This window comes from Thunnus maccoyii, chromosome 24 (assembly GCF_910596095.1).
Source record: "Thunnus maccoyii chromosome 24, fThuMac1.1, whole genome shotgun sequence".
Taxonomy (NCBI): domain Eukaryota; kingdom Metazoa; phylum Chordata; class Actinopteri; order Scombriformes; family Scombridae; genus Thunnus; species Thunnus maccoyii.
In genome coordinates this window covers 7908933-7929871 of record NC_056556.1, presented here as the reverse complement: position 1 = coordinate 7929871, position 20939 = coordinate 7908933, and the positions used below count along the sequence as shown (strand labels likewise).

General features: G+C 40.5%; 1 protein-coding gene across 9 annotated transcripts in view; it reads right to left on the bottom strand.

Annotated features, from left to right (window-relative positions):
* The window catches only part of LOC121892375 (receptor tyrosine-protein kinase erbB-4-like), a 270376-nt gene that overhangs the window by 192209 nt on the left and 57228 nt on the right, over positions 1–20939 (bottom strand). Inside the window, exon 2 of one of the 9 annotated variants that reach the window (XM_042405407.1) lies at positions 6774–6851. The exons of 7 other annotated variants lie outside the window; for them this stretch is intronic. Coding sequence is in view for 1 of the 2 variants with exons in the window: in XM_042405405.1 (XP_042261339.1) it covers positions 6779–6782 (4 nt within the window). In the remaining variant the exon portion in view is untranslated. The remainder of the gene's footprint in view (positions 1–6773; positions 6852–20939) is intronic. One more of the 9 variants, XM_042405405.1, reaches the window with a different exon arrangement.

Here is a 20939-nt window from a genome sequence, read left to right as displayed (position 1 = left end):
CATTACTAAGACCTCCCAAGACTCACATTGACTTTATCGCACTCTGACGGTATGCAAATTTCACCTTAACTTTTGAAATGCTGCAAAAACAGTCAAGAGAAAAAAAAAAGTTTTCCCTCTACAGCCAGTCATAATAAAGGCCTGCCTCCGAGGACTCTTCACCTACAGTATTTAGGACTAATTAACTAACCATGAGTAATAAATTATGAATCACTCTGTATGTCAAAGTGACAAAAAAATAATACTGCTATACAGTAGCGCCACAAAACTTTCTCTTACCAAGAGTTTAACTGATACATAAGTGAGTTTGAAGAAAACACTGCACATCTTTTGGTGCGACAATCACAAGATAAACCGCAGACATGTGGCACTGATGTTCCAAATAATTTACCACGAATGTACACTTTAATATATTTAATTGGCTAACATAGCACGTAAAAGCCTAGTAGTGACGAGCAATGCAAACTAGGTTGTATGTAGCATTAGACCCTGCTATATACTGTAAGTGTCCCTATAAAAACAATGAAATAAATGACTGAGGGGATTGTATTTTTTAACCATATAACACCATAAAACAGATCAGAAAACAGTAATACGAATAGTTTTTCCATCATCATCTGTAATGGTTTTAGAGGGCAATGCCAAAAACTTATTGTGTTATTAATTTTGGGAGACTTGCATAACAATATACTGTGTCAGGTAAGGATCCAGTCTGGCACATTCAACCACAAAAGTTGCACTGAAAAGCCAAAGACATTTCAGGATGACTTTCAGACTGTTTATCTACTGAAAGTGATTGATAAATTGGACAAAGTAGAATTTAAAGCAAAATTTATGTTGAAAATGAGATGCAATAATGAGTTTCGTTTAGTCTTTTCTAAGCTAACTTGTGTGAAAACTCAGCAACAGTCACCAAACTCCAATCCACCATTATCTCTGCACACCCTGAACAGCCAGCAGCAAAATCTGTGTCTTTGATCCCTAGAAAGTTGATTTAAGGTGGTCCGTCTCAGCTCAGTGTGGGCCCACTCCAGCCCATTGGTCATGGCAGGGCCAAAAGTTCACCGCCGTCATCTCTGAACTGATGACCAGCGTTTTTACAGCCTTTCTGGGCAATATGGAGGAGTCATTGTCTGTCTGTGCAATAGCAGCGGGGGGCTCATCAGCTATTCCACACATGCCCTCTTTGTCTCTCTGCCATGGGAGCCGCCTTACAGAAGAGAATGAGCATAGTAAAAGATTTCCACCTCTGTATTACTTTTCCCTCCTTTTTACTTCATCACCCTTGTTCTCTTTCCACGGTCTCTCTCCCCCTCTTCCCTAACACCTCAATTCTTTATTGTCCTTAGGGGATGCCGGTGCTTTAATTCCACCGCTTCCCCTCTTTGACTTTGAATTAATGTATACCATGCTGAAAACTGGCAAAGACAGGAAGTATATTTCCCTTGCTCTGAACCCTGCCTCTCTTGATTTTTGTGAGACTGCCGGGTGGCAGAACATGTGAGCTCGCTCCTCGATGTGTTTGATTTCTAGACATGGCTTGAAGTTGCAGAGTCACAGGGGACGTCTCTTAGACTTTAACATGGTAGCTAGGGGGTAACATACTGTGAAAACACCACTTATGTTCCTGGTTTTGAAACTTCATGAAGGGTCAATCTGGGCTCAAAGAGAATCGGCAAACAGCTGCTCAAAAAACTGTTGACACGCAGTTTCTTCACTTGATTCAGTTATGTGTGAGATGTTTTTGCCAAATGCACTCTTGCCAAAGCAAACAGGATTTTTAATTTTCTCTTTTTCTTTTTTTCCTTTGAGGAATTTGTGCGAGTTAAAGCAATTCAAACACCAGCAAAAGGTGCTTGCAAGCTACATCGTTAAAGGAGCGCTCTGCTGATTTTACACATCAAGTTCAGTTTACTCATCCCAAAAACTAATATTCTTCTTGTAAAAAACAGCTGTATCATAACCCCTGTGCCTCTGGTCTCATGATGTAATCAGGGTTATTTTAGGTTATTTTTATTACCAGAAAGCCTGTATTACGAAATGGGGGCATAAGTTCAAAAGATTTGGGCATTTATCAGGCAAGGAGAGTCTTATAAAAGATGCTGTGAATCGCATATTGAAATATAGGATCCAGTATTTTGAGGACCTGCTTGAGATTAAAAGTCCAGATATCCAAGGCTCTGCTGCTTTGACGTTAACGATTATTTAAAAGGTCTTTCTCTCATGAGTCCCCTAACTTTATAGAGGTGCAATATAAAATCATGGGATTGCCACTTTAAAGCATTTATCTATAAGATTTAACAAATAAATCAATATGGGACTGGATATTAGGACAGGGGCAAGACCCTGACTCTACTGAGTACACTCTCATACTGAACTGTGTTGTTTTGGTAAGAAGGAGGGTTTTGTATCAGCACAGTGGGGTTTTCCCAATAGAGTCATTCCTTAATTCTTCAAGAAGTCCTGAAGAAAGATCTATGGGATGGGTTAATTCAGAAATCCATTGTTATTTTTGTTCAGAAATATGATTTTTTTTTGTGGAAATGAAATTGAATTAGATTAAACAGTTTTGGAAAAGAGTCATTTCAGTTCTGGTTGACTACTCCTGAAACAACAATCATTTTCTCAAAGGTGAACCAAAGGAATAAGCCCTTAATTGATTCATTACAGTCCACAAGAATCAATTTTGTTAAATGAACTGCTATTCCGACCACTGGGACCAGTTTAATCACAGCTTCACAGGCCATACTTGGTAAACTGTCCTGTAAAAGCACCTTCTCTAATGACATCTTCATTTTGCACCAAAGCATAAAAATCCACTTTTAAACTCAAGTTCAACATTAGCTTCACTGGCATCAGCTACACCGTATTAAAATGCTATCTGTCCATCCTGAGCTACACCTGAAGCATGGACTTGAAATCAATTTTCTCCTTTTGGCCTTTTTTTATATCCTTTCTCCTCTGCTGCATCCTCTGTCTGCCCCTCTGAACTGTTTGTGAAGCATTGAAATTCACTGTATGATTTGAAGTTTGGAGGGAGGCTGTCTAGAATATTTCTGGCCACATTTTTTAAAAAAAGGGTTACTATTGGATTTCTGGTTTGAAATAACAAATCCAATGACCTTTGCAAGTTCAGTCTGTATTACTAAACGCTTTCCGACTGTCTCGCACAGCCAGAGAGAGGAAGAAAGACAGATACAAAGTTCCAAAGAAATCAAATATTAAAGAACTCCTTGTGCCTTAGATAATTTCATTGTCACACAGCAAGAGTGTCATTTCTAGTTTGGAAATAAAATATTAGAACTCCTTGAATTTGAGAGTTAATGAACTCTCTACAGGCATCATTAAATTTTCATCTATGAGCCAGATAACAGTCTTTAGTTTCTTTTAGAATTCAAATATTTGTTAATCTCCTATAAGAACACACTATCCCTTCTACTTGTACTTCGTGTTTAGTGTTTAGAACTAAACACAAAGTATAGCTGATGCTGATGGGAGCATCACTAGTTCCACAAGTATTAAGTCATAAATCAGAGTGAAGTTTTAACTTGATGATGGTGCTAGATAAAAAGTTAAAGAATCACCAAAGTTTTTACAATTCATCCAGAGAGGGCCAGGTATGTCTAAACCAAATTTCATAGTTATCCATCCAATAATTCCCTAAAAACCAGGAAAACGAACCTCATGGTGGCACTACAGGAAGTCATGGCATCACCAAGCTCATTGGGACGCATCAACTGGGAACCGTCAATGCCTGTACATAAATGTTATGGCAATCCATTCAATAGTTATTGAGATATTTCAATCTGGACCAAAGTGGTGGACCAACCAACAGACAAGCATCGCCATCCATAGAGTCATGCTGATAGCATGGCTAAAAAATGTATACCTAAAACATGGCAAAGTTGGGGCATATCATCTGGGAACAGTGAATGTCGGCACCAAATGTTGTGCCAATCCTTGTATAAATTGAGATATTTCCCAGAATAAGTGAAAACATTCACCTGCTGGTGGCACTCAAGGTAAGGTCAGGGGTCAAGTCAGTAGGATTCATCCTGTGACGACCATGGATACATTATCTGTAACAAATTTTAGGCATTCCATTCAATACTTTGGTCAAAGCATTTCACTGCAAACCAGAAACCTGCTGATGGTGCTAGAGGTAAAGTCAGGGGATCATCAAAACCATTAGTGTTAACCCTCTGGGGAATGTGAATGTCTGTACAGAATTCTATGACAATCCATCCTATGAACTTCCATGACTGCGTATAACACCTTTTTTAGTCTGCAGTGCTTGAGGGAGTTATAAGGTCGACGTTGTTTAGAGCCCTGAGTGCCCAGAGGCAAAAAGAAAACACAATGTGCACTGATACTCAATACAGAAGAAGTCACTCAAGCGCGAGGCATACTAGTCTGCCACAAGCTCTAGGTTACATTTTCCATCAATATACCTGAGAGCAATAGTGTTTTTTCAGACTAGTAGTAAAGTCAGTGCATGCATTAAATATTCTGTTCAGCAGTACACAGCGTGCTGGTGTTAACAGACTCCTTTTAAGTCAACATGATAGCTTGGCCTGATTTGAACTATTCTTGAGAGTTTAAATAGTAAGAAATGATAATCAGGTAAATGAAAAATAGTTGCACAAATATTACAGCAAGATCTTAAACTGAATCTTACTCTCTTTAAGCCCTCATTTGGTGATCCCTCATAAATTTAAAAGTTCAGTGTGAGAGGAGAGAAATCTGGCTGAAAATTTGACTTTGACAGCGACTTAGAGCCTCATTAACTCCACAAATGGTGCAGTGAATATCCACCTTTCAAAAGAAATATGTAAACGACTGTCGCCACTGAGGACTTGACTCTCGCGGGTATGATCTTTACTGTTATAGAGAACAGGCCAATGAAGCCCACATCAAAATAGATCGAAGAGGAGCAAATGGGTTTAATAGTGTATTGATGGCGGCCTTGGTGTAACCCGGGCCACAGTGACCCCGCTTTGACTGCGACATCAGGAGGGCCAGCCAAGGCTACCGCTTAATGCCGCACAGCTAATCACCTCAAAATCCACCACAGAGCAGCTTTTTCTCTGTGTGTGTGTGTGAGAGTGTATGCAAGTGAGAGAAAGAGAGGATGCAAAACTGTGCGTGGGTGTGCACACATGCAAACATCTATAGAGTCAAACGGCTCCGTAATTAGACAAAAATGAAAAGCAGCTGAGAGGTTCAAATGTTTGGCAGGTATTAATTAATTGCTGATGGAAACACAGGGAGGATGGGGGTCAGTTCATTTCCTCACTGTTATCTGCGCTGCACAGAAAGGTGCCCGCAATTGTCATGTAAAGTGTATGTTTTTGACTGGCACACTATCACAGCATTGTGGGAATGATTGCCATTTGAGAAATGTTTGGCAGGCAAAAAATGTTCTCGAAAGAAACAGATTCTTTTGGGACAATTAGCAGGTTCGTCACTATTCTGTCATGATTCTGACAGCTGATGTTTCGGGTTGATTTTCCATTGTGCCACGTCAAAATGAAGGATCTAGACCTGCGTTAAAAGGACCAGTGGTGGAAGAAGAGCTGAGATCCTTTCCTTAAGTAAAAGTACCAGTGCTACAATGTAAAAATACTCCATTACAGGTTAAATCTATCATTTGAAAGTGAAAGTATAAGTGTTATGAGCAAAGTGTGCTTAAAAGGTGCTATATGTAAGAACTGGCCACCTGTTTAATTCATACTTCACACTCCAAACCAACTGTGGGCAGCATATCACCAGAAGGTCGGGATGTCCGTTACTTTACACTACCTTAGCATCGAATCAATATCATCAGTGATCTGTTAGCTAGCAAACTAAGTAACTAGGACTTTGACTAACTATGATAGCAATATCAATTCAGTACTAACACTGAGCTAACGTTTGCTTGAATAAATCTAACCTGAAAGAGGAAGTAGCGCTGCCCCAAGGGCATTCATCCTCTCATGTTGGACTGAGTGGATGCTACAGTGACTCACTATTGCCTTTTAATGTACAAACGAGACAAGACAGACGGGGCCAGCTGGTTAGTGTGCTAACTTCAGTAGATATCTCTGCAACACAATACACAGATGTCTTTAATATGACGTCAAAACTGTCATTTCTTCACATTCTTTTGATACTTTTAGTTAATTTTTGAATATTTTAAAACTAAAATTCTTACATATAGCCCCTTTAAGCATCAAAGGTTCTGCTGAGAAAATGCCACTTTAAATGTTATATCATTACATATACATAATTGGATTGTTAATATTGATGCATTAATGTGTAACTATACTACTGAAACAGTTAAAAAAAAAAAGTACAGTACAGACTTGTTTGCATTGTTTCAAGTCATAGCACATTTTAGGAATGTTTTAAAAGGCGAACAATGTGTGACATAACCTACATTTAAAGTTATTAAAGAGCGATACCAATAGTTTACCACTTTGTACTTTCTTGAAGAAACACAGAAAATGATTTCAGAAATGCAAATGCACCAAAATCTGCAAATAAACCATATTTAAGCATGCAAGGGGATTGTTTGCAGTCAACAAATCAGTAACTATTACACCCGCCCACTGCCTTTTTTCCCCTTTTTATCTCTCACTCAGCAAGTAATGATTGAATTTGCATTCCAATCAACTATGTGAGACCATAAACACAATGAATAACCCATAGTGTTTCATGAATTATGGCATAAACCAGATTTACCATATGATGCTCATACATAATTAGGATGAATCACAATAAATAAGCCATACATTACTCATGACTATTGCAGGGGCACCTTCTGCAGCTGCATTCAGAGGGAGGAGGAAGAGAGGGGATGCATGGCTTACCTAGAGGAGAACAGACAACAACAAAAAAAAGAGTGATCATCATGTCAGTGTCATAGTATTCATAATTAATATCCCTCAAGAGTGAAACTCACAGATGGTGTTGCAGTATGAGCTGTAAATGCAGTGTAGGTATCGAAATTGTTAGACAACCCGCGGCTATTTTTCTCCACAGTTGTTACAGAAAGAGACTGAAATCCATCAAATGACTACTTTCTGGAGTGTTTTTACACATTCTGATAACAGAAAAGGAAACAAAACTGGAAGTTGGCTGCAGTTTATGACAGAGCATAACACATGCGGGCCTCCTGCGCTAAATAACAGCATTTCAAAAAGGAATTTTTCTTTCGACAGTCCCCTCCTGTCAGTTGGGTGATTTGTTTCGGTGAAAGCAATTTTCTTTCAAAAAACATATCTGTTAGTTTACAGATACAGTGCAGGGTGCAGATAGCAGGATCGCCATCACAGCCATGCTCAGACATTTGGAGCATTTACGCATGGTTGAAACACCACTTCCATCACACACATACACACACACAGACACTCCCTCAAAGCTCTGGATTTCTGCAGCAGAAATAGGCCAGTAAAGTAAATAAGCCACTCTGATCTTTATTTCAAAGGAAGACATATGATGTTTATCGCAATAAAGTAAATTCTGAGAAATATGACAAAAAGCCGCCACGCAGTGAAGGCGAAAGTGAAAGGGGAAAGCGAGATAAAGTGAGAAAGACAGGAACAGAGAGGGCGTGTGTGCGGGGAATAAAAGAATGACACCGCAGGAGCAGGGGAGCCTCGGGGTTCTTGCCGTGCACTCATTGATTTCTCATTAGTACATTCAGACCTCGATTTCATCAGCCCGGGCACAGAAAGACAGCTAACGAAGGCATGGCAGGTACTTTGGTCTTATTTCCCGCCAGAGGGCAAATTTCCACTCTCCTTTAGCTGGTGATTAGGAAGGGAAGAGGATCTGGATTCAGTCATGGAGCCTCCCGCCCGTCACTGGAATGAAACCCACTGCGAGGCTCTGACCAGCAGGTCTCTGTCCAATTAGGCAGTCCCGCAAAAAAAAAAAAAAAAAAACAGAATTTCCTGGAGCATTGTTTTCTGGAGAGATTGATGCTTCATTAGTTAAGGCTATTGAGATTTTTCCTGCATCTAAAGGCATTGGAGAAGGGATCCTGGCAAGCTCAAAGGACTTACAGAGTCACTGGGTATTAGACATATCCCATTTACTTGATCCTACTCAGGAAAAAATAAGAACAATGCCGGTCAGATGGTGCTTTTCATTGTCTGGTCAAGTGTGATGATTTCAGAGCATGCACAGCTCCCTGGTCAGGTGGTAATGTGCACTGAATGGTTGGTTAGGTGCATGTTTTTCAGCAAATTGGATAGGGTAACTGTGGATTTAAGTGAGCAGTGTACGTGGTTAGTCAGGCACATTCATTTCAGAAAATATACAGAACCTTCATTAGATGGCACTGTGTACTCTGCAGCCACTGAGGAGAAATTGCGGGGAAAAACTCATTCTTTTTTAGTGCACACTTTATGAGAATAAAGATTTGTTTTATCTGTCAAATATATGAAGGGAGAAAAACTGCAGTGTCTGTAGGCATGTTAAGAAGAATATTGTGTTTTATTGCTGCTGGAATCAGACGAGAGAGGCATTGCTTGTGATATATCAGCCAGGAGATCAGGGGGATTGTTGCTGGATAGGTTTTCATATCTGTAACATCAATGCGCTGGACGGCAATGAAAGAGAGAGTGTGAGAGTGAAAGAGAAAACAAGAGAGAGAGAAAGAGATCTGTGTTTTGTTTTTTTTGTGCAGCCAGATAAGTGAGGAGAGATGAAAGAGGTCTCTATTGATCTTATCAAAATATAGAGGGTCCATTCTAGTGTTACTTTAACAGATGCAAACGCAGACAGAGATTGACTCCCTCTATACTCTTAGCATTTATTAGGCAGCGTGCAGATGGAGCCTCTATCAATACGAACACAGTTTCCCAAACAGAATAACGGCGGAGGCACGAATAACCACATCTGGGAGCGATGCACTCAGCATCAATCTGAGACAGCCGGCCCGAGAATTATAGGGGGAGGAAGCAGGGGAATGGGCACCCGAGCAGCTGCTAAACACAGCAACAGAGGGGACAGACACGTGGAATCCTTAAATGCAGATTATGTATTGTGGACACAAATATTGTTAAGAGAACTACTCTAGGTTCATCCAATATGGAAAAAGGGGCACAAATTGGATAGGAAATTTCCTCAGGGCAAAGGTTCTGACAGGGGAAATTTCTGCTTTATTACAATTTACTGTACTCCGTGCCTTTACTTTTGTAGTTTGGGCCATCATTACTGTCAGTGAAGATGTTGCACTCACCAAAGTATTGCTAAGATATGAGAACATTGGTACATTGCTACTATAAAAAAAAAAAAACATGAAAAAAAACCTGTTATGTAAGATTATCTTAGCCGCTTAAATTGGAAGTAAAACTGAAAGTGAGTTCAACTATAACGTTGGCAAAAGTAATGTAATGTAATGCAATGCAAAAGAAAAGTGTGTGCATTCAAAGGATGGATGAAGCTGGTCTGTGAACTGTGATTAATGATGACAATTCCAGTTTGCTTTCATGTCCTCTTCCAAATAAGTTTGGCTGTTTAAAACTTGTTTGATCATCCGACTGCTGCATGTTATTAGTAATATCAATATGGTAGGGATAGTCAAAACTATTAAAATAAGGCCCAAGTTGCAGTAAAACAAAATTTTCCTTCAAGGTTTTGGTTGCTACCTTGTAGTAAAGCCTACTTAGTAAGCTTAAACTTATTGTTATGAATGATTAATTAATTAAAGATCCCCTCCAGACATGTTTGAAGATATATAAAAATACTCTGCTTGGAAGAATAATGTGTGTCTAATTTGGTTTTTCCACACAAAAGTCCAATTACCTCATTAAAATCCTTAAAATGACACCTCCTCCTTCTTCCTCATTAAAAAAATCCAGAATCTATGAATACACAAATATTTTCCATTTCAAAAGTTTAACTGCTGGACACAAAATGTCCGTTCTCAGTGTATGTGTACTGTACACTTGTGTAAGCTGAATAATGGCCCACGATTGGCTTCCAACCTCGTTGTGATGTCACAAATCCTGCTCGTAGGCCCGCCCCTTAAAGTCAGATTTTTGGTGAGCACAGAGAAACTTTCCGCCTTCATCAGATGAGTGTGAAAACATCCTTCTAGTGTCAAATTCTGCACATAAATCATTCTGCACAGTGAAGCTCAAACATCCAAACCATGTAACAATAAGCAAAACACATTTTTGAGTGGAGGGGGACTTTTAATGATTTATGAGCTATTAAAAAGCCACTGGTTTTTACAACCTGGTAACTTGAAAAGTTCTCTAAGCCGTATTAGAAAATGGCACCAAGTTTTAGTCCTGCTAAATATGGAAAAAAAAAAAAAGTTTGTGGAAAATCTAAAACTGACTGACAGTAGAACCCTGCTCATGTGTAAATAAATGATTTGCCCATCCATCACCCTCAAGGCACCACTGCTACTCTTCACCACATTATTTCAATGCAAACTTCTAATCTTGTGTCCTTCAGAGAAACAACTGCCTCGGCTGTTGATGCGGGATGCAGGAGGAACAGCAGGCAGGATGCATCCTGTGATCAAAAGAGTCTATCTTCTCTTTCCTCCAACACACAAAAAGCTCATGCTGCACCAGGCGTGACTACGCACCAAGGCAGTGGATGAAGAGGAGAGCGAGGTGTGTGTGTGTGTATTGAGGGACGGCGGTGGGGAGGGGCGGCGTGATGCGTCGATCTTCATCAAGCGAGGCCCTTGGGGATGGTGGATTAGTGGGCAGAAACACTGGATGCACTAACTAGTGTCCAGATGGATAAATACTGACAACTGTGTATGTAGGGGAGTTATGTTTTTATGTTTCTCTCAAGTACATCATTAATCAAAAAGTCATGTTTTCATCGACTGTTTCACGAATCAACAAATCACGCAATCAGTTACTTCATCCTGACAACATCCTGAAAAACAAAAATCCCCCCCCCCTCCTTCCCCTTTTTCCGGATGAAACATTGATTTTGCACAAAACACTGAGTCAGACGCACATGTGGGAGGGGGCAAGGAGTGTGCTTCACCTTACCGAGTGTCACGCAGCTGAAAAGTTAACTTCAGTCAGGGAATAGCTGGCGAGGCACAGTCATAAAATAGAAATGATGTTGTCTTCAGAACCCACAGTGTTTGTTTTCCTCAAATTGCGAAGCAGTTCTGGTGTGAATAAGAAGGTAATGCGTACTCCAGACTGAGGGAGCTGAAGAAAATAACACACCAGCTCTCATTCGTTCATCAGTAACCCACTTGCCTTGCTCGCAATTGGAAAACGAGCTTTGGTTCCTGTAGCAATCTGACAGCATATGCTTAGCTTAGATGCTGTTTAAGGAGTTTTTCTTCAAAATATCTTTGAAAACATCAATCTATGTATATATGGACATGATAACACTACCATATCTCCCTGAAAACTGCCCTGCTTCTATACACATACTTTGGATATTCATTGTTTTTGCACTTTTCTTTCTTTTTTATGATGAATTCCCTTTGTTTCATTGTCTCTGTGGCATCACTAAACACGGACCAACGGGGAATCGAGGACGCACCCTTGCCCTACTCACCTCCCAAGAGGAGTTGTGAATTGAACAGCGTGTGTGTATTAGTGTATAGTTAGTAGACGTCTGTGTGAAGGGGAAGCAACATCCGACACCCTGCGCCGGAGGAGAAATGCCCTCCAAGCATAATTGCTATGGATCTCCCCGCTGCATAAACGGCGTTATCACAGTTTGTCTAATTGTGAAAGCTGTGATCAGCATAAAGAAAGGGGGAGCGCGTGTGTGTTTGTGTGTGTGTGTGCATGTGTGTTTGTTTGCAGGGGCGGGGAGAGTTGTTTCTCCCTCTCCTTCTCCTCGTCTTGGTCTCTTTATCATCATAAAAGTAATTAGCATAAAGGTCGGATTTGTGTAAACAGTGAAAGTGGGCTCCATGCGGGTTCCACATGGATGAAGACACCTCACGCCGCGTTTGTTAACGCTGTCGTCGGTGGGAGCAGGCAACCATGACAAAGAAAGGAAGCCAATGGACCTGAAACAAATGAGTGCAGTAAGGTCAAGTGTTTCCAGAAACTAAACCTCTACAAGTGCGTGTGACATGTGACGTGCGACTCCATATGCACCACTTTAGGTCGAACATTTACAAGATGCATCATCCTCCACGTTTCATTTAAATTAGACCAGTAGTGTAAAGGTAATGCATGTTGCGGGCTCTACAGAGTGCCCTCTTTGGGCCAAACAATGTACACCATATGTCCAAAAGTATGTAGACACCACTTTTCACATATCTGGAGCTGTATTTTCAGTTAAGAGAAACCTGTATGCTGAAGTATAAAATGATATTTTAGAGACTGTCTCCAACTTTTTGGCAATAATTTGTTGAAAGCCTTGAACACTCTTCTGGTTGAATGGGAGCAGATCTCTGCAGCGAGGTTTTAAAATCTCGTGGAAAGCTTTCCCAGAAGAGTAGCTGCTGTCAAACAGTAGATCGATGCCTGTGTTTATCACATACTTTGTTCTGTTGTCCACATACTTTTGGCCATGTATTATATCTTGTACACATGTAACCACAACAACAAACTTGTGACATGTATGTTGAAAAAAAAAAACATATTTACTGTATTATAAAAATATACCAGGATTTCCCCAAAATGAATCACAAACCAGCAGGGATGCCACCAGTGAAAAAATGTAATTACCTATTCATCTCTCCTCCTTCTCTCACCTCTTTCATTGAGCTACACTGTCTACTTCATTCTGTCTGGAGACCAACAGACAGACTTCTCTCGATATGACTGCTCATTTTATCCTGGATTGAAGCACAGAGCTGTTCACCTCGCTGTTAAAAAGTCTGGAGTTATTTTGAAGTTAAATCCACCAGCGGGCTGGCCTTCGAGACACCAGATATAAAGATGATGGTGATTTCTTTTGCCCTGAAAGCCTCTGGGCACAAATGAAGTGCTAGGTCTGAAACAGGCATCTTCCAGCTAAATGCAGCTGAATCAGGTGCTTCTTAGCGCGAAGACAGCAAACCCCACTGAGTCTTCATCAGAGTCAGCAACGTTAGTCTGGTTGCACAATTAAAGGCTGCGAATTAATCAGTGTCTCCAGTCCCCCTTTTTTTTCCTGATGTGCTAGGGCTCCCTGCTAGGATGTTCTGGATATGCAAGAGGCCTGTCAGTATGAGGATATCACGTTGTGGTGAAAACATACTGTGCTGACGTGTGAGGAGTTGTTATACTTCCTGTAAAAATGTCTAGGTTAGATAAAGTGATTCATCTTTCCAATAGAGAGAAACCACAGTGTATAACTGATCGCCCGTGGTCAGCCTTGTAAATGAAGGGGACTATGGCGAAGGTGCCCTTGAGAGATTTGTGTGCGCGTGTGTGTGTGTGTGTGTGTTTGTGTGTGTTCAGCGTGTGTGTAACCCAGCGGGTGAGGAAGGCGAAGTAGAGGGAGGTTTGATGTCTCCCACACATAAACCATGATTAACACAGTTGGGTTTCAAAGATCTGAGCGGCGCCAAGAAATAGTGCTTAACTGCACTCATGCAAGTACACACACACGACACACACAGGAGCACACGCTTAGCCGCATACAACACCGCACACACACACAAATACACCCACATTCCGAGACGAGCGATGACAGACAGAGAGAAAGGAAAAAGGACCGCTAAATTACTGCTCCACAGCCATGCCACGTGTCTTTAAATATGGCACATTAATCATTACACTCTATTCATTCTCTCTCTTTAGACAATAGCTCTCACATCAAAACAATTAGAGAGCAACGGCACAAACCCTTGATGAAAGTGGCGCTGTTAGTTAAAAGGACTGAAAATGATACAAATGATTTATGCAGAGACTTGGGAGAGCCACACTTTTCAACAAAAGCCAATTGACCCCCCTCTCCATATCCCCTCCACCGCCGCCACCACCGCCGCCGCCGCCACCGCCACCACCGCCACCGTCCCCACACCCACACTTGCGTGATTGAACCGTGGCGTAATCTGTCATTCAGTGTCGGGCACTGCCAAGATTTCATTACAATAGGAACTAATGTGAGAAAAGCAATTATTCCACTCCTATAATGCACTACTTCAGCACAACGGTGACCTTTCCGTATGTGATTGTTCATTTTCAAAAAGTGTTCTCGGCGGTGAATATACATGAATATCAACACTCTGAGCACCGAATATTTAATCTCACCTCCTGCCTTTTCTGTGTGGGCGGAAGGTAACAAAACTAATTTAACTTTCTTTAAATCAGAAGTGGACTGATTGAACGCTAATCAATAATGGTTGCCACTGCGTAATGCAATGTATTCTATGAAATTAGCTCTGTTGGTGACATGTTGAACAGTCGATCCATCCCAAATGAGATCACAAGACAACTTTGGAGGTAAAACCTGGAAAAATATGACAAGACATCATTGGTAAGTCATAAGCCATAACATGATATGTTTTCTGTATTTCCAATATCTTACACAACAAATACCGTATTGGCTGGAATATAAGACGACCCCGATTATAAGACGAATCCCTTTTCCAAAACATGTTTTTGGATGTTTTCAGATTCAACACACTTTCACATTCTCCCTGTTGGGAGAGTTTCTCTGAGATACTATTAAACCAAGCAGAAGAGAGTTTTTCAGACTATCTTTTTGAGCTTCCTTATCATCTTTGACAGCAGTAATTCTTGGCTGCTTGACATTTCAGCCCGCAATCCGTTTCTTGCAGTAAAGATGTTAGGAAATGCTTTTGACTTGTTTTCACTTGTCATGAATTTATTTCCATCCGCGGTAGAAAAACACGTTACACGAGAATTCAGAAAAGTTAAACTGAGCTAACGAAACACTTTTAGTGCTAACCGACTCTAACAGACTTGAATACACTTGCTAGCTTAGCAACATTAAGGCTACAAAGAACCCATAATGCAACACTTTCTGTAAGAGCCAGTGTTATGGCGGTACTCTCTCCATTAAAAAAAAAAGTCTACGTTCTTGTGAACATGTAATAGTCTTCAAATATAAGACGACTCTCACTTTTTCAAATGTCATTTCCCGGAATAAAATGTTGTCTTCTATTATGGCCAATATGGTACATGATTTCTGACACCACGTACAGTAAAGCTAAACCCTAAAAGGAGAGGGGAGAAAGAAAACTGCCTTTGCTGCAAACATCAAATGCACCTCAGTATCTAAATGTGGAAATGATGACAGTAGAGGCAGATGCTCATTATCTGTCTAAATACAATAAAATAGAAGATATCAAGCAGCTAGAATAGGTCTAAAATATACAGAACCTGGATTAAAGGGGCAGCAATTTAGTGTTGCACATCCATTAAATTGAGTGACTTGCAAGGGAAACTTTTAGTCCCACGCATGGGTCCAACTCCAAGAATACTAAAGTACATTTCATTGTGCAACAGCGATAGTGTCTTTTGTGTTAGATCTGCTCTGCCTGGTAAACATACACGTCTTTCAAACTCCACACCTGAGTATTTTCAGAAATGACAAAGCTCCCCTAAAAACTACAGAACAGGCTGTAGTATCACTCCCCATCAACTGTTATGTAAAATCCCCTTTTAGTAAAATAACTAGGGAGGAAGAAAATTCAATGGACCCAAAATACAATTCCAGCTCTCAAAGAAGGTAAGAATGTCTATGATTTTATATCAGTTAGGGCTCTGAGACTGGATAATATTCTGTTGTGACTTACAGTTTTGTGATGGTGAAGACATCTATCTAAGGACACTGTGTCCAATATGAATCCCATTCAGGAGAAAACATTTAGAGTGCTAACATTCTGCTCCCCTTAATAGATTTTGCATTAAAGCTTAATAAGAACATTAAAATATATCATTCTGGATGAAAAAAGAAATCATTACAGTACTGTATAATTAACGTGGAAAACAACTTCAATTACAGCTAATGTCAAATGGTACCTGCCAGTAGCGGCGTAAAGTCATTATTACCAAATAAAGCTTCAGATTTGAATGATTCAATAGTAAAACTCATACATCACAAACAAACAGATCAGTTTTTAACATTTGTTTCACTCTATATGAATTGAAAATGCCTTCACACATATTTTGGAGCACTGTCTGATTTTCTGAATGACAGGACCACTGATTCTCAGGTTTAACTGGCCAATTGTCCAGTTTGTCTGACTTTAATACTTTGTATCTCAGTCTGATTTCTCTGAATGATTAGAAAATGCATCTTATCTAAACAGAAACTTCATATATTTAAAAATAAACCAGAGTATGTACATGTATCTTGAGATTTCTGCTGACATAACCTGCTATCATAATGTATATTTAAAAAATTTCAGATTTGATCTCAATAACAGCACCGCACTGACTCTGACCAGTTGGGGTCATATTGCCCTGAGACCTCTGTTGCTCCATCTTCTACCACTGTAAAATTGCAACTCTCTCTAACATATAGTTTTGCATCTCCTGGGAAATTAACCATATATGTTTGAAAGGAAATAGAGGCACCCAGAATTGAAGAAATAGAAACCGTTTTGGCTTGAAACCCCCGCAAAAAAAAAAAGATTTTATTCGTGGTGGAAAACATTTAACGCATCTCTAAAACATCCATCAGTTAATAATTAATGTGACACTGAGGCAAAAAAAAAGGGCATCGCTAAGTATCAAAGTTTTTCACAAGGGCAATCAAACACTTGTGTTCAACTTTTAAGCAGGCGCTGCAAGACGGCGGGGTTCGAGTTAAATGCTCGAGAGAAAGTGGAAGCTCGCTGCTTGTGGATGTATGGCGAAAATCTATCTGCTTTTCCCTGCATCTGAACTCATATCTCCCCCTCAGTGTTTGTGCTACCCCTCACTGCGCAACCTCCTTTTCTCATTCTCCTCTTCTCTGTTTGATTTCTCGGAGCTTGTCATCCCAGGCCCCGGCTTGTCCAAGAGACTCCGAGCCATTAAATATTCATCCGCTCTCATCAATTGCTCCCCCAGTCCTTTTGGAAGAAGGAGAGAAGGGGGAAAAAAATGACATTGAATTATTCAGGGCCCAATCAGGGCTATTTCTGGCGACTGCCTTGACTTAGATGAGGTGGCGCAGCGGTCTCCAGTGTTTGTGTGTTTTGATGTGGTGGCTCCGTTAACTCCATGTCCATCCTCGGCTGTCATAATTACAGGCATTACACCATTATGCAGGGGTCATCAAATGCCTACTTTTCTACTGACTGCAATCTCCCATCATTGCCGCACGGCTCAAAGACTTCAATGGATCAGCTAAATAGCTGTATGATGTTCCGCAAGAAGATTTTTTTTTTCCTTATGCACAGATAAGAAGGAGTGTGAGCGCCCTACAAAAAAAATAAAATACACACAGATTAAAGCTGTCCTATACGCTTTCCATGATATGTAAGCCCAAGCATCAGACCAGAACAAAGCTGATCGGATCACGCAGGGAGCAGCGAGTGAGTGACTTCATTCAGTCTTCACATGGCTGCATAGGACGAGGGAAAGATCTTTGTAAGAAAGAGATCACAAACACAAATCTTTCCAAAGCAAGAGAACATTCAGTCTCGACAACCTCATTTAAAATGGACAGATTGCAGATGATTTTCTTTTTAAGGCTGCGGAGCAGCATTTCTCACATGAAGGAGTAACTATGATGAGCAGAAAGCAGAAGGCAGAAAAGTAGAAAACATCTTAATCACGTTCAGCTGAAGAGAGGAGGATTTTCTCCTTACAGGGTCACAGAGGTCCCACTCCCTTGTCCAAAGATAGTAACATCTGAGACTAATTCGCCCAATAAAAATGTCACTTACAGATAAGTACTATGAGCTGTGCGCTCATTATTCTGAGAGGATAAGAATGGGCAGTCAAGTGTGAAATTTCAACACTGGCACAAGAGGAGGGTGGGCACTAAAACAGTAAACCTTAAGACCTCGGGCTTTAATGATAAATAGGGTAATTTAGAGTTAAAAGTCAAACATTGTAACTAATTAAACAAGTAAACACCTGTAAAGAATTTGGTAAATGACAGCCACAGGCATGCCCGGTTACAGTGCATTTTTATATAGTTTTTGTTTCCACTGATCTAGAATGGGACTCTTGGCTTGTTAAATGTAATAATAAATAAGTTTTGTTCACTGAACCTAGTAAAACAAGCTGAACACACTTAAGATATCGAGTTCTAGTCACACTGACAAACATTACAGTCAGATTTCAGTTTCATTCTCTTTGGTTGGTCTTCTGGTTTGAAGAGTCAGTTTTTCATTTGGCACAAAGGCCGTGAAGCATTATTGCTGCTAATGTTGAAGCACAAAGTACAAAGTCAGTATGCGAGGCTAATCACTTTGCCTTTGACTTTGTTATTTTTAGGCGAGAATTATTATTATTATTATTATTATTATTATTATTAGTTTTATTCCTCAAAACCATGCATGCTGGAACATATGCTAATATGCTAATCACATTTCTTTAGAAATTAAATTTGATGAGTTCAGTGAACATAAATCAAATCATCAATTGACGTCACTGTTAATTCATTATAAGTTCTGAAATAGGCCTGAAAATGAAAACTTGAAATGTTATGCTGCCTTCATTTGAAATTAATAAAACATACAGTATATTAACATTAATTTAATTGTAAAAGATTAGTTAATTTCACCAAATTCCTGCATGATGTTTTACAGTGTACTGTACTTTGCAGGGTTGCAAAAAGCCTATCCCAGCATGCACCGGGTGAGAGACAAAGTCCGCCCTTTACAGGTAAGGGTTAATACATAGAGACCAACGACCATTCACACTCACATTCACACCTGCGTCACATCTTTGCGATCTCATTTTCAAAGTGTATATTCCGTTAGCATCACATGGTCATTTTGAAAGAAAAGCAACAACAACAACAAATCCCTGAGACTCAACTAAACAAGTGTTTAGTTAATAAAACTGCTACAGCTCATTCATCCAAGGATTTGTGTTATTCAGTATTATTTTACAAGGTGAAGGTATTAATATTGTGGTGACACTTGTGCATTTGAGTATGAGTGTTCATATATTTTTTTTTTTTTTTACAAATGATCTCTCACTTTGAAATGAACCTTTCCAGGTTTTAACATCTGAATGAGCCATAGACAACTCTAAAACTGCAAGCTCCCATCCTATTGAAGCACCGTGACCCCTACCAAGTACAAATCGATACCTATTCACTGCAGTTCATTCCATTTATTCATCATTTAAAGCACATTTATTGCATAGCCATGGCTGAACGATTCCAGAAAGAATATTCTACCTTTCACAGCACTTAACAACTTCATGGTTTTAGCTTGTAAATGTAATTTTGTTTTGATCTGCCCTCATAAATTGCCCTTTTAAATGGGTAGAGGGAGGTGTCATTGGCTATGATATACAGTACCATGTCTGTTCCTTAACTATTCATTAATACTTCCACCTTCTGTTGCAAATCATGTCCAACCTCTGAGCTAATTATTTAACAGAAGCCAATATATCAGAGTGTAACCTTCCTGGTGCCATGCCAGACACACAAAGGTCATTCACAGGTCAAAGACTCAGCAGCCTCCTCCTCAATGGAGGTCACATGGAAGCCACATGAGGATGGCGATACAATCTGTATCTGATGGGGAGGTCATTTTGCGTCTCTCTGAGTGATGAAACCCCCCATCAACCCTAGAAGTGCCCATTCCCCCCTGTCTTTGGAACTTCCCTCCCCCGGCCCTGAGTAATGAAAACAATTAACATCTCTAATTACCATCCTAAATCAGCACTCAACACGCTACCCATTGATTTGATGGACCGCCTGAGTTACGAGCGGCTCCCAATCGAACAGCGCGCCGCGTAAAAGACTTTACTGCAGGGCGATTGAGCCTGCCAGCCTCTCGCAGGGTAAATAAATCTCAGGAATATGGGTACAGAAAGCCCTGTCATCAACTCAAAAAGGTCCGAAGGGACATGTGCATCTGGCAAACGCCTACAGCCTCGGCAGTGTCCAAGTGTTAAAGCTAATTGCCACGAGGTAATGGCCTAATCACTCAGTACGAATCCAGTTTATCAATGGCATTCATCATCGCTGCAAATGATATTTGTAAATAGGCTACCATAGGCTTGCTGATGAATACAGGTATTTATCAAATGTCTCAGCTGAGTCGGGCTGATATGAGCGGTTTTGTATTCCTCACTGCTGACTGGAGACTTTCAGCAGGGGGCTGAACGGTACATGCTGAGCGTTAGCCCAGAAAAACATGACCGACTAAAAACACCTGCCTGTCATGATGGTAAATCAGATTCAGCCGAACGATGAAATATTTCTCTGTATTATCATAACCACTCACGGAGGGTGGAGCCCAGGAATTACAACCCAGACAACAGAGGCAGAGCATCAATGTTTAACAAGCGCATCAGTTCTGTTTTATTAAAAGAGCACCAGCGTTTTATTAAGCAGATAACATGTAGAACAAGATAAAAAAAAAGGAGGCCATTTTTCTTCATTGTATTGTACATTTGAGGCTCTGGAGGGGATGAAAAGGGAAAGGGATGAAGAGAAAGAGTCAGCAAGAGGCAAAGACAGAGAAAGGAGGAAAGGGCAAAGGAGTAGAGTGAGCAAAGAGCATCTCCTTCCCTCTTCAGCTTTTTTTTTTTGTGGTGTGTTGTGGGGGGGGGGGGGGGGGGGGGGGATGTAGCAGTGACAAGAGAAATGTTAACTGGCCTGTACTTTGGAATAACAATACCCAGCGCTGGCAGGCAGATAGCTGGTGACAAAGCCTCCCCTGACTGAGGCACGCAGGAAAGGCATAAAAAAATGAGCCGGCGCCTGTCCTCCCGACGTGACCCACCTAGGCTCTCGCCGTGCGCAAACACACACACGCACGAGCTGAAAAAACGCATAACACAAATAGCAGCATGCCCCGATGACTTTTCTCAGACAAATGCACAACACACGAACACCTACGTACCTAAAAAAAGCTCAGAACC